At 41.1% G+C, this 13453-nt stretch overlaps 2 protein-coding genes across 3 annotated transcripts in view; one reads left to right on the forward strand and one right to left on the reverse strand.

Annotated features, from left to right (window-relative positions):
* The window catches only part of LOC117991065 (potassium voltage-gated channel protein Shaw-like), a 408219-nt gene that overhangs the window by 241744 nt on the left and 153022 nt on the right, over window positions 1–13453 (forward strand). The window lies entirely within an intron of this gene.
* Window positions 1–13453, reverse strand: part of Dlg5 (Discs large 5) — a 48571-nt gene that overhangs the window by 20225 nt on the left and 14893 nt on the right. The window contains exons 9-20 of the mRNA XM_069505086.1: window positions 11149–11272; window positions 10324–10436; window positions 9393–9499; window positions 8918–9057; window positions 8216–8311; window positions 7348–7551; window positions 5578–5741; window positions 4798–4988; window positions 4508–4587; window positions 3120–3250; window positions 1362–1464; window positions 388–478 (exon numbers count right to left, since the gene is read on the reverse strand). Of these exons, the coding sequence (XP_069361187.1) occupies window positions 388–478; window positions 1362–1464; window positions 3120–3250; window positions 4508–4587; window positions 4798–4988; window positions 5578–5741; window positions 7348–7551; window positions 8216–8311; window positions 8918–9057; window positions 9393–9499; window positions 10324–10436; window positions 11149–11272 (1544 nt within the window). The remainder of the gene's footprint in view (window positions 1–387; window positions 479–1361; window positions 1465–3119; window positions 3251–4507; window positions 4588–4797; window positions 4989–5577; window positions 5742–7347; window positions 7552–8215; window positions 8312–8917; window positions 9058–9392; window positions 9500–10323; window positions 10437–11148; window positions 11273–13453) is intronic.

Below are 13453 nucleotides of genomic sequence, written 5' to 3' on the forward strand. Positions count from 1 at the left end.
GTGTAGTCCACGCGGACGAAGTCGCCAGCATAAGCTAGTGTCATATAAGCTTATAGAGATTGTATGGGGACCAGTAGTGCCGCGACAGCAGTGTGACAGCTGGTGACAGCACTGCAGCGCGGTTCGGAATCATGCCTTTATGTGATGTGCAAACGATGTGTAACTTTGCCAACCGCCAAGGAGACGATTCACGCGGACTATAGGTACGCGTATGTAGTACCAGTGGCGTGCACAGGAGTTCAAGCCAGGGTATGCATTTAGGTATGAACTTATTTTACGGCAGGTAAAATGAAAAATAAGCATTGATTAATTACAATGAGGGTAAGCAGTGCGTTTATGCCTCTATGAGCTGCACGCCACTGTGTAGTATGTATATCCCTCACGTACCTCTCTCCTGGTGTATCTTGCCGTGGCTGCCGGCGGCCACGTGGTACACGTAGCGCCGGTCGAAGTCCGGCGCGCCGTGCTCGATGTGCACCTGCGGACACAACATTCTGTCCATGTTGTCTTTTTAACCCACTTCAAAAAAGGAGGAGGTTCTCAACTCATCGGAATCATTGTTTTTAGGGTTCCATACCTCAAAAGGAACAACGGAACCCTTATAGGATCACTTGTTTGTCTGTCTGTCTGTCAAGAAACCTACAGGGTACTTCCCGTTGACCTACAATCATGAAATTTGGCAGGTAGGTAGATCTTATGGCTGACATTTGGGGAAAAATCTGAAAACCGTGAATTTGTGGTTACATGACACAAAAAAAATTAAATTGTGATCATGAACTAATAATTAGTATTTTCAATTATCAAAGTAAGATAGTATATCAAGTTGGGTATCATATGAAAGGGCTTTACCTGTGGATTCTAAAACAGATTTTTATATATTTTTATGCATTATAGTTTTCTAATTATGTGCAAAATGTTGAAAAAGTACGACTGTATTACGGAACCCTCGTTACGCGAGCCTGACTCGCACTTGGCCGGTTTTTTTATATTATGTTCCTTGATTGCTCGAAGACGCCTAGATCGATTTGGAAAATTCTTTTTTGTTTAAAACAGTATTCAAACCCTATCAAACAAAAAAAAAATGTCCCATGTGGTCCCGTATAAATATGGTGAAGATCTGATGAACATCTTCGAAGACATATAGTGAAACTCCAAAGGGACGGATGAAAGGCGAGTATGTTTAAGTATGCATGTGGAAGGAAAAAAGAGGAGAGGACGACCAAAGAAAAGGTGGATAGATTGCGTGAAAAAGGGGTGGATATACGTTGACGAATGACAGAAGTGAGTGGAAGAAGAAGACATGTTGTGCCGACCCCACGTAGCGTGGGATAAGGTAAGGAAGAAGAAGAAGGCTAGGGTACCTTGGGCTCGTGCGGCGGCGCGGGCGGCAGGAACGCGCGCCACGGCTCGTCCGCGCCCGGCGTGCAGCTGCCGTGCGGCGGGTACGCGGGCTCGAACGACGACCTACACCACACATATTCACTTTATTCATTTTTTAAATTCGGATAAAAGTTAGCCCTTGACTGCAATCTCACCTGGTGGTAAGTGATGTTGCTGTCTAAGATGGAAGCGAGCTAACCTGGAAGGGATGGCAGTTCTTATTAAACCAGCCACCAGGCACCAAGCAGGCTGGTTTTTCCTGCATGTTTAGTTGTAAGTCAGTCAGTCAGTCAGGACTTTGAATTTTACATATACAGAATTTAAAAAAAACATACAATAATGAAGAATAATTCAAATACAAACTTTTAGTCTTTTAAGTAAGTCAGTAAATATGAACTCTTGTCAAAACTTACATAATAAAACCTCGACAATTTAAAAATGCACAATAAAAAAATCTCAGAACAATGACTACGAGTACAAATAGCTAAAAGAAAACAGGTGTTGAGTCGCGTGCGAGATTCATCTAAAACACAAACATCCTGTGTCTTGAGGATGGTGAAAATGAAAATATTTACTCTTGTAAAGGAATCGGGTAACAGCATTGACTTTATATATATATATACTAGTATTTTGCTCGCTGCTCGAGCTGCTAAAGCAGCTCTCGAGGTCTATAATGGCCATTTTGAACAATTAAAAAAAGTCATACACACTGGTGCTTTAGCACCAATGCAACCTCAGTGACGTCTGGATTTCAAACGGGTCGTTCATTAGTATCTAAGAGGTGGCGCTGATTTACTTGGTCCCAAAACCTTGAAAAATTTTGTTCGCTTGACCATATCTTGTCATTTATATCGATGGGTAACAGGAATTTCTTATGGAATCTTTGTGTCTTAGGGTGTTTGTGCACTCATTCGTATTTGTTTGCGTAAAAATACAATCCGTAGTTGCCGTCATACAAAATGTACGTATAGTACGCGACCGAAAGTAATGTACATCGACCTTTAAAAGGAGATAGCAGATTTGTAGAGCTTTGTCCCTATCGTTGAGACCGACAAAACGTCATATAGGTATGAGTGACAGAGACAACGCTATACAAAGCCGAAATGTCATTCTAAAGGCCGATGTGCATTACCTTTGGCCGCGTACTGTAAGCTTGTGCGCTTATTTGGTTCATATTTATACGAATCCGTCTAAATATGAAGGAAATGAGTGCACAAGCATATTACAATATTTTACACCAAGCGAGAAACAATCTAAAAACTTATAAAAAAGATAGTATTGACAATGAGCAATCGAAAAATGTTAATTTCCGTTTTATAAAATTATATAACGAATTTTATCATTCATTTTAAAGATTTCACTTTTTTCATCTGTTATACAAATATCCAAAACGCATGATACAGTAGCCGCCATGTTAATTCCGACTGTGACGTCACACGGATTGAAATTGTAATGTGTTTCACTAAGAAAACACCGTCGCTTACCAATCCGTATGACGTCATCACAGCTCATGACCCTAAAAAGATGGCGGGTAGCGCTTTCGCGGCGAAATTTGAAATGCAAAATTTAAATACATTTTTATTGCACACATCGATCGAATAAATTTTTTGGTAGTTTATGGATCAAATTAAGACGTTTTTCAAAAAAGGGTATAATACCCTATTATGTACGTTCGTCTTCTTATTTTGGTCTATGGCTTTTTATTAGTGCCACACCAGCACAACGCATTACGCAATTACCTGTTCCGAGGGTCGCAGCAGGGATACAGCGGGCGAAGCACGGTGAGAAGCACGCAGTCGTACTGGCAGTCGTTGAGAAGCGCCGTCGCTTCCGAAGCGCTCTTCACGCCCTCTAGCGAACGATTGTTGATCTGTGTACAACAGCAAGCATTGATCGGTAAATGGATTGACCTCTCAGGCTCTATTGTCTCCATATAAGCTCTTTGACTAAAGGGGAAATATTTGAAAACCAAGTTTTTTTCAAAATCCATACTATTATAAATGCAAAAGTGTGTCTGTGTGTCTGTCTGTCTGTTTGTTTGTCTGCTAGCTTTTCACGGCCCAACAGTTTAACCGATTTTGATGAAATTTGGTACAGAGTTAGCTTACATCCCGGGGAAGGACATAGGCTTTATCCCGGGAAATCAAAGAGTTCCCACGGGATTTTTAAAAACCTCAATCCACGCAGACGTAGTCGCGGGCATCATCTAGAATATTAATAGCGACCAAACGAACAGGCGGGTCACTTGATGTTAAGCGATTACCGTCGCCCAAGAATATATGCAGCACCAGAAGAACTGCCAATGCGTTGCCGGCCTTTCAAGAATTTGTTGGTCTAGTGGGAACTCTGTAGAAGGGAGTTGGTTCCACAGTTTGCATGTACATAAAGAGCTCCCAAGGGATTTTTAAAAGCGGACGAAGTATTCTTTATAAAAATAAAAGTAAAAATTTTTACAAAAAAAATAAAAACCAACTTCGATACACAAACACTAAAAATTGAAAAATAATTTAATTTATTACCGAATATATTATGTATACAAGAGTTAATATAGTTCCATAATAATACGTTTTGGTGCCGGTGCCAATTAGCTTTAGCTGCGCGAATCGTCTAGACTTCATATTTTTATGAGACTCCACAATGGCACCTCATTGGCACAAACCCCAAAAAATATTATTATGGAACTATATTAACTCTTGTATACATAATATATTCGGTAATAAATTAAATTATTTTTCAATTTTTAGTGTTTGTGTATCGAAGTCGGTTTTTATTTTCTTTTGTAAAAAGTTTTTATTTCACAATTTTTAGTGGCCCCATGGAATTATGCTATGCCTGGTTAAAAATCTACTGTTTACTAAGCTATTACACTGATCGCGAGCAATTTACTCTTATCCGTTGAGGAGTTCCAGTATCTATCTTCGAAGATGTTCATCAGATCTTCACCAAATTTAAATGGGACCAACTTTGAAGTATACCCTTTCAAACAAATAAAGAATTTTCAAAATCGGTCCAGGCGTCTTCGAGTAATCGGGGAACATACATTAAAAAAAAAAAAAAAAAAAAAAGATTCCGACGAATTGAGAACCTCCTCCTTTTTTTGAAGTCGGTTAAAAATGAAAAAACTTACACTAACAACCCGGTCGCCGACGTAGAGGTTGCTCTCTTTGGCGGCCGCACTGCCGCACGCTATTTTGCCGATGAAAATACCTGCCAACAGAATTTTAAGTACGTTAGTAAATTGTTAAGTAAAGGTCGATGAATATGGTCATAGAATGACTTCCATAAACTCACATAAAAAAATCTTGTTTGAGACAACCTGTCTAGTGCCTATATAATGTCTATTTGTTATCTCTGTAATGTCTATTTTCATCTATGCCTTGTCTATCTATTGTCTATGCGTGATGTATATGCGCTCACCGTGCTGCAGCGTGAGGCCGCACTGGCCGCCCTGCCCGCCCGCGAGGCGCAGCAACGTCCGCGCCGCACGCGCTCGCTGCAGCCGCAGCGGCACAGGGCCGCGAGCTAGAGCCGCGCGAAGAGCCGCGGCGCACGCTGAGCCGCGCGCCCATTGCGACACTCCACACACTTCCGCTATGCGATCCAGCACCCTGGGCACAGAATACTTAATAGCACCTTCCAGGTTGTAGTGTAATAACTAATGGCCCCGATTCTCTAGTCTCTCTCTAAACTAAATTTAGAGTATCTGCATCCTTTTCTTTTTACTAATGCTAAAAAAGGAACGGAACATGACTTTCACATTTAAAGACTCTAAATTTTAGTGCACAATACAAATGTAAACAGTAGGTTCGCGAGTGCGTGCTAAAATCACGAGTTTTACCATCTAAAAATTAAATTTAGAAATGTCAAACTGCTTCTGTCCTTTTCATATTACAATAGTAAGAAGAGGGTGCGAATACTCTAAAATTAGGTTGTGCTTAGAATCGGTGCCAATAACTATACATGTAGGTACTTTTAAAATAAATCCAGTTGTGGGTGGTCCAGCCTCGTTTTAATACATGGTAGCAGCGGTGGGATTGAAAAATGATAAATTAAAGAGTAATAGTAATGTGATAATTAAATAAATAAGTAGTAAAAGTGATAATAGTAAAGTGATAATTAAAAAATAGTAAGAATAGAGCACGCACGATCGCCACCTGAGCTAAATATAGAAGGAAGTCAATAGTATGGATGACTCACTTGACGCGCCCGTCAGCAATGGAGCCCTTCTTGACGGCGGTGACGTACACGCTGCAGTCGTTGGGGTAGCACGGCTCGTCCCGGCCCCCGCACAGCTCCAGCCCGAGCGAGCCGTCTGCGCTCATGCTGCTCAGTTCCACGTCGATTATCTCCCATTCGAAGTCCTGCAATGTAAAATACCCCATTTTAGCGTTTCTATAAGTACCTTCCTCCTCTCACACACTCAACGCGCAAGGCCCCCAGAGGGCGGCCGCCACATTGCCGTGCGTGCAGCGTGCAATCTGCTCTATGGCGCTACACGTGAGCAAGGCCATGAATACGGACTCCTACCTAAGGACCTAAGGGCTCCTAAGGGCGCCTCCTGCGAGGCTCGGGCCACGGTTTAAGATGACATTGGGAATTGGGATGGATGAGTTGGTAGGACTTGGTTAGTCCGTAGACCGTACGCCCGAGGCCGTGGTCCAGTGGCCCTACCGCGGTTGTTTGACAGCTACAATGTCACGATCGCAATCATCTCTGATTGGTTAATGCTCGCTCACTATTGGCCACAATGCATTGTTGCAACAAGAATAGCACAAATTCAGCCAATCAGAACAATTGAGATTGTAATAATGATTGATGCAGGTTTTAGACAATCGCCCTACAGGTGACGTTAGAAATTGGGGACCTCGTCTTCGCCGGCAAAGACGCTGTACACAAGTTGATTATGAGTTACGCTACAAGATAGGGTATGGGACTAACTCTGAGCACAACCTAATTTTAGAGTATTCGCATGCTCTTCTTACTAATGTAATATGAAAAGGACAGGCACAGTTTGACAGTTTTAAATTTAATTTTTAGATGGTAAAACCCGTGATTTTAGCGCACAGTCGCGAACCTACTGTTTAAATTTGTATTGTGCACTAAAATTTAGTCTTTAAATGTGAAAGTCATGTTCCATTCCTTTTTTAGCATTTGTAAAAAGAAAAGGATGCAGATACTCTAAATTTAGTTTAGAGAGAGACTAAAGAATCGGGGCCAATGTCGGTCATGATTTGATCGTCGGAGTCGTTAAGGACGTGCTTAGGTCGTCATTTATTATTTGACTATTTACTATATTGGTTTAAATTCTTTCAAAATTATCAATTTTGAAAGATTTTGTAAATTGGGGTTTCTTGTGATTTTCAAAACTAAAAGTTGTTGTCGAACCAAACTCTTTCAAAATCGATATTGAGGTTCTTTATAATCTCTACGATCACAAAGAACCTCGCATATACAATTTGAAGGGTTTTCAAGAACGTCAAATATGAACTTTGAAAGGATTTTTGAAAAAGTGTTAAATTTTTTATTTTTTATTTTTATTTATTTATTTATTCAACTCTTTAAATCTAGCATTACAGGAAATGGTCCTAATGCACTAGATTAAGCCTTAAATATTATCTAAATCTAATTAATATATTAAACTAAAAATAAAATAAAAAAACTTATATTAAACCCCCACTATCGTAGCAGATAGTCCCCAATGCAACTCTTGTGAATTCACTCAGAGCACAACAAAACAGGTCAGTTTTCCCCGCTATGACGTTAAGGGTGCGAAGCGCGCGCGTCAGCGGCGCCTTGCTGAGCAGGCTGGTGCGCCCCACCGCACCGGTACCCACAGCAGCGGCGGCCTGCGTCTCCGACCCACGTATCCATCCGGGACTAGAAACCTGACTTGCCCTAAAACATCCGGGCTATGCAGCGCCCCTCTTATTACTTTAAATTGAAGAAATAAAGGTGTTATTTTGTCACCTGCACATCAGTAGAGTGTCGGTGCGAGCCGTGCGGCGCGAGGTGCGGGTGCGCGGGGTGCGCGGGGTGCGCGGGGTGCGCGGCGGGCGCGGGGGAGGGCAGGCGACACACGTCCTCGTGCTTGGAGCGGGATTTGCCGTCCTTGGACTCCTTCTTGTTGTGGCGACGAGCTTCCGCCAACTCGCCCACCATTTGATCTCGTTCCTGTATGAAGTTTTTTTAAATATCAAACTAGATGAATTTTGATGATACCCACCCCATCGTCTGCGGGTATATCAGTACTCTTATTAATGGGAAAGTGTGTTTGTTTCTTGGTTTGTTGGTGTGTCCTTCAATCACGTCGCAAGTCGCAACGGAGCAACGGATTGACGTGATTTTTTGCATGTGTATAGTCAAAGACCTGGAGAGTGACATAGGCTATTTTTATCCCAGGAAATCAGAGTTTCCAAGGGATTTTTGAACACCTAAATCCACGCGTACGAAGTCGCGAGCATCAGCTAGTAGGTTAATAAATATTCTACAGGAACTCTTTAATTTGGGTCAAAAATTAACCTATGCCCGTCTCTGAAATGCCAAATATCCCTATACCAAATTTCATCAAAATCGATTAAGCTAATTATTAGCCGTGAAAATGTAACGAATTTGTATAATTTAATCTAATGCAAAAAATATACCAAAATCACTTAGATGCTCAAGTTAATTTTTTTTTTACTTTTCATACCTAAATCTATCGTTCAATATGGACGAAAACTATCATGTTACATCTTCGTACAATTTTGTTGAAACACATAGTTCAGTTTAAGACCCAGTTACACTCAGGGCTTCAAAAAAATTCGGGGTGCAGTTTACAGGCAAATATAAAATGTACCTTTCTCAATCTGTTACAAAGCGCTTTAACGCTCTCTCGCTCTTGCAATAGTTTGTCCCGCTCCGAGAAAGCCCAATCTCGTCTTCTTTTAGAGACCTGTGAAGTAATTACAAATTACAATAATAAAGAATACATCAATATCTGAAAATTTTGACAGGTGTAGATGGAAATGAATGAAAAACACTGCATGATGATGCTCTACTGCATAATAAAAAGTAGACAGCTGTCCCAAATTGCGACGAAATAGTTTACGAACAGACTAGATGTCGCCACAGGATCCTAAATCTCGCTAACAGAGTTGTTTCAACAGAGCACTATTATGTACAAGTTTCAAGATAATACGGGAGCAGTGTTGTGGGCTTGATGAGCTCAATCATAATAATTGGAAGATCTTGCTCAGCGCCCAGCTGGTTTTGTATAAATATATGGTTTTCTGAGATTAGAACTTCGTTAGCGTGATTCAGGCTGTATTTTCTATTTTCATTGAACATACCTGTGATGCCATCTAGTGAGATCGTTGTGAGTTGCTTTCCGTCTTAGGTTCGTATCGTGTCAACATAATATTGTGCCACAATACTACGGGATCAGAAGACAACACCAGCCTGGAGGAAGATCTTATAATGATATAGCGCAGATTGCCTTGCTCCAGATTGTCCCCGCGTTGTTTGTCCAGCATGCCCACTGCTGCACAAAGTCACTTACCTCGGCCTCCCTCTGCGCGTCATTGAGCTCAGCCTGCAAGCGGTCGGCTTGCTTCCTCAGCCGCTCGATCTCCTGGTTGGCTTGCTCCAGATTGTCCACGCGCTCCTTGTCCACGGCGTCCACTACCATGCCCACTAAACCTGGACAAACGATTTTAAGGTCTAAGATCAAGTCACACTCTAATTCGAACCTTAATAACCCAGACATAAGATGCATAAAAGTATTAAAAACTTTTTGTGATTTTTTAGTGTGACATCCATAAATGTTTTACACTAGCCGGCAAGAAATATTGTACGTCGACCTTTAGAATGAGATTTCGGTTTTGTAGAGCGTTGTCTGTGTCACTCATACCTATGTGACGTTTTGTCGGTCTCAACGACAGAGACAACGCTCTACGAAACCGCTATCTCTTTCAAAAATTCGATGTACAATATTTCTTGCCGGGTACTGTATTTTCAACTGTTACCCTAAATACCTTGCAACTTATCCATGGAAGGGTCATTGGAATGCTGTCCGTTCAGGAATCCATCAGTACCAACGCCACTCGAGAGCCCCAAGTGGTGATATGCAGAATTATCTTGACTGTAAACAAAAGAAAAATTTATTTTACTAATAGACTCAGTTTCTCTTCAGACTGACTAGCAAAAATGTAGCCAGGCACTGGTCATGTGAAGGTTTCCTGCAGTTGCCTGATCTTACGTTTACGCATTCAGAAATTACTACAAGTCACGATGTAGTTTAGACTCAAATCAAAAAATCGGTCGCCATTTAACGTTAGATTTACCATCAAATAACTACTAAATAGCCACTTCACAATTTAAATTGAATTTTAACTTTTTATCAAAATTTAAACCTTAAAAATCACTACCCCTATTATAAATGCGAAAGTGTGTTGGTTTGTCCTTCAATCACGTCGCAACGGAGCAACGGATTGACGTTGACTTTTTGCATGGGTATAGTAGAAAGTGACATACTACTTTTTATCCCGGAAAATCAAAGAGTTCCCACGGGATTTTTAAAACCCTAAATAAACGCAAACGAAGTCGTGGGCATCAGCTAGTTATTAATCGACATATTTCATGACTCAGCTATTGCATTCAAAAAAAGCTCTTATCATTTTACGGTGGGTTCATCTCCTAAGTAACTTAATTATTAATTGTTTAGTTAAGTAGTTAGTTAAGTTATTTTTATTTGTCTAGATATTTTGCAAATGCTGTGTACACATTTTATAGATACATTTATCAGCCTGTGTTTGTCTATAAGTGTCGTAGTTTGTGTTAAATTAATGTATTGTGTGTTCCTAATAAATAAAATAAATAAAAATAAATGAAGGTAAGAATACTGTGCTTGCACCTATGCTTGTCTTTTGATAGGCAATTTTGACTATAACGGTAACTTTAACTTACCGAGACTTGACGAGCGTGGCGGTGTTTTGCGGCGTCTTCAAGTCAGTGCACTCTTTGATGGCGCGATCTCTGTCCACCAGAGCGGACTCTATCTCCCGACGCAAGCTTTCTGCCTGAGAATATTATAACCAATTTTAGGCTGAGAACTTTGACTTTGCTCTGACCTAAGACTGTTAAAACGAGACAGACGAGAAATTTAAGTCTGAACGAAGTCAAACTTTGCTCTATAGATCTCAGCCTCAGAGTCGAAGACTAATCCATCGACGACCTCCCTGGCGCAATGGTAAGCGCTGTGGTCTTATTAGTGAGAGGTCCCGGGTTCGATTCCTGGCAGGGATTTGGAATTTTATAATTCCTAAATTTCTGGTCTGGTCAGGTGGGAGGCCTCGGCCGTGGCTAGTTACCACCCTACCGGCAAAGCCGTGCCGCCAAGCGATTTAGCGTTCCGGTACGATGCCGTGTAAAAACCAAAGGTGTATGGGTTTAATAAAAACTGCCATACTCCTTCCAGGTTAGCCCGCTCCCACCTTAGACTGCATCGTCACTTACCATCAGGTGAGATTGCAGTCAAGGGCTAACTTGTATCTGAATATCTTCTCTTAAATCCTCAATAGCTCAACGGGTAAAGGAGTGGACTGAAATCCGAAAGGTCGACGGTTCAAACCCCGCCCGTTGCACTATTGTCGTACCTACTCCTAGCACAAGCTTGACGCTTAGTTGGAGAGGAAAGGGGAATATTAGTCATTTAACATGGCTAATATTCTTTAAAAAAAAACCAGGCAGAAAACACTGACAGAATTTTTTGGAAAAATATATCAAGTTTACCTGTAAGGCGGTGGCCCTCTGCTCCTCCCTGGAGGCCTGCAGCGCGGACTCGAGCGCGGCGACGCGCTTGAGCGCGGCCTGCAGGTCGTCCGACAGCTTCTCCATCTCCTTGTGCACCGTGTCCCTGTAATACGCCCTTTGACACTTCACTAACCACCTCTAGTGTTTACAAACAAAAAAAATAAAAACCGACTTCGTTACATAAACACTAAAAATTGAAAAATAATTTAATTTATTACCGAATATATTATGTATACAAGAGTTAATATAGTTCCATAATAATACTTTTTGGTGCTTTTGGTGCTATAATTCAATTTTTAGTGTTTATTTATGTAACGAAGTCGGTTTTTATTTTTTTTGTAAAAAAATTTTATTTCACAATTTTTAGTGGCCCCATGGAATTATGCTATGACTGGTTAAAAATCTACTGTTTACTAAGCTATTACACTGATCGCGAGCAATTTACTCTTATCCGTTGAGGAGTTCCAGTATCTATCTTCGAAGATGTTCATCAGATCTTCACCAAATTGAAATGGGACCAACTTTGAAGTATACCCTTTCAAACAAAAAAAGAATTTTCAAAATCGGTCCAGGCGTTTTTGAGTAATCGGGGAACATACATAAAAAAAAAAAAAAAAAAAGATTCCGACGAATTGAGAACCTCCTCCTTTTTTTGAAGTCGGTTAATAAACCAAAGACAAGTTTCAAAGACAAAATAGGCAGGCCATGCTTGTTGTAGAAGCATTGATATAATTTTTTTTAATTGCAGTGTTCCTCTAGTCCAATGAACCAAAAGCTTAATCTAAATATATAAAAGGTAAAGGTGACTGACTGATTGACTGACTGACTGACAGATCTATCAACGCACAGCTCAAACTACAGGACGGATCGGGCTGAAATTTGGCATGCAGCTAGGTATTATGATGTAGGCATCCGCTAAGAAAGAATTTTTGAAAATTCAACTCCTAAGGGGGTTAAATAGGGGTTTGAAATTTTATAGTCCACGCGGACGAAGTCGCGAGCATAAGCTAGTCTAAATATATAAAAGGTAAAGGTGACTGACTGATTGACTGACTGACTGACTGATCTATCCACGCACAGCTCAAACTACATGACGGATCGGGTTGAAATTTGGTATGCAGATAGCTATTATGGCGTAAGCATCCGCTAAGGAAGGATTTTTGAAAATTCAACCCCTAAAGGGGTGAAATAGGGGTTTGAAATTTTTGTATTTCACGCGGACGAAGTCGCGGGCATAAGCTAGTTTTGCTATAATCCTGCTGTAGGCGCTTTTTCCTGCATGGTTAGCAGTGGGAGGGCGGGCGGTGCATGTCGCATGCTGCATGTTGCATCATACAGATTCGACCTGTTTCAGCGGATTACAGCAAAATTAAGCTTTTGATTCATTGTATATTGTACTTCCGCAAAATAACGCCTGCTTCGATACAACATTCCCCTTTTTTTAAAAAATTTATTATCAAATCAAAATACATACAAATAAAAGCTTAAACTAAAAACACCGAAAAAACCACAGAGGTTTGTCCTCGGTGCCTAGCTGTAACGAAGGTACCTATTAACTAATTACTTAAAGAAATAATCTACAGTAGGTATATAACGCGAAGAATCACGTAAGTATGTAACATATAGCCTCATGAGCCTCAATAGCTCAACCGGTATAGGAGTGGACTGAAAACCGAAAGGTCGACGGTTCAAACCCCGCCCGTTGCACTATTGTCGTACCTACTCCTAGCACAAGCCTGACGCTTAGTTGGAGAGGAAAGGAGAATATTAGTCATTAAAAAAAATGGCTAATCTTTCTATTTAAAAAAAAAAAAAAAAAATTGTTATCGTGAGTAGGTTTATTAAATTTAAGGTTTATTAGGTCAATAGGATTAGCACTAATATAAATAATTATAATATAATCTACATAGACACAAAAGACTCAGCCATCTAACTGTGCCTCTAGTCCGTCAATCCGCCCTCTCCCGCACCCCGCCCCCCTCCCACTGCCTCACCATGCTCGCCATTTGTTGCTTGGTGAAATAATGATGATGATGAAAGTCGCTCACCTCTCGCTCATGATGAGCGTATACTCGGCCATGGCAGCGTTCCTCTCGTCCGTCAAGCGCTTGATGTCCGCCCTCTCCCGCACCCCGCCCCCCTCCCACTGCCTCACCATGCTCGCCATTTGTTGCTTGGTGAAATAATGATGATGATGAAAGTCGCTCACCTCTCGCTCATGATGAGCGTATACTCGGCCATGGCAGCGTTCCTCTCGTCCGTCAAGCGCTTGATGTCCGCCCTC

This window comes from Maniola hyperantus, chromosome 19 (genome assembly GCF_902806685.2).
Source record: "Maniola hyperantus chromosome 19, iAphHyp1.2, whole genome shotgun sequence".
Classification (NCBI taxonomy): Eukaryota; Metazoa; Arthropoda; class Insecta; order Lepidoptera; family Nymphalidae; genus Maniola; species Maniola hyperantus.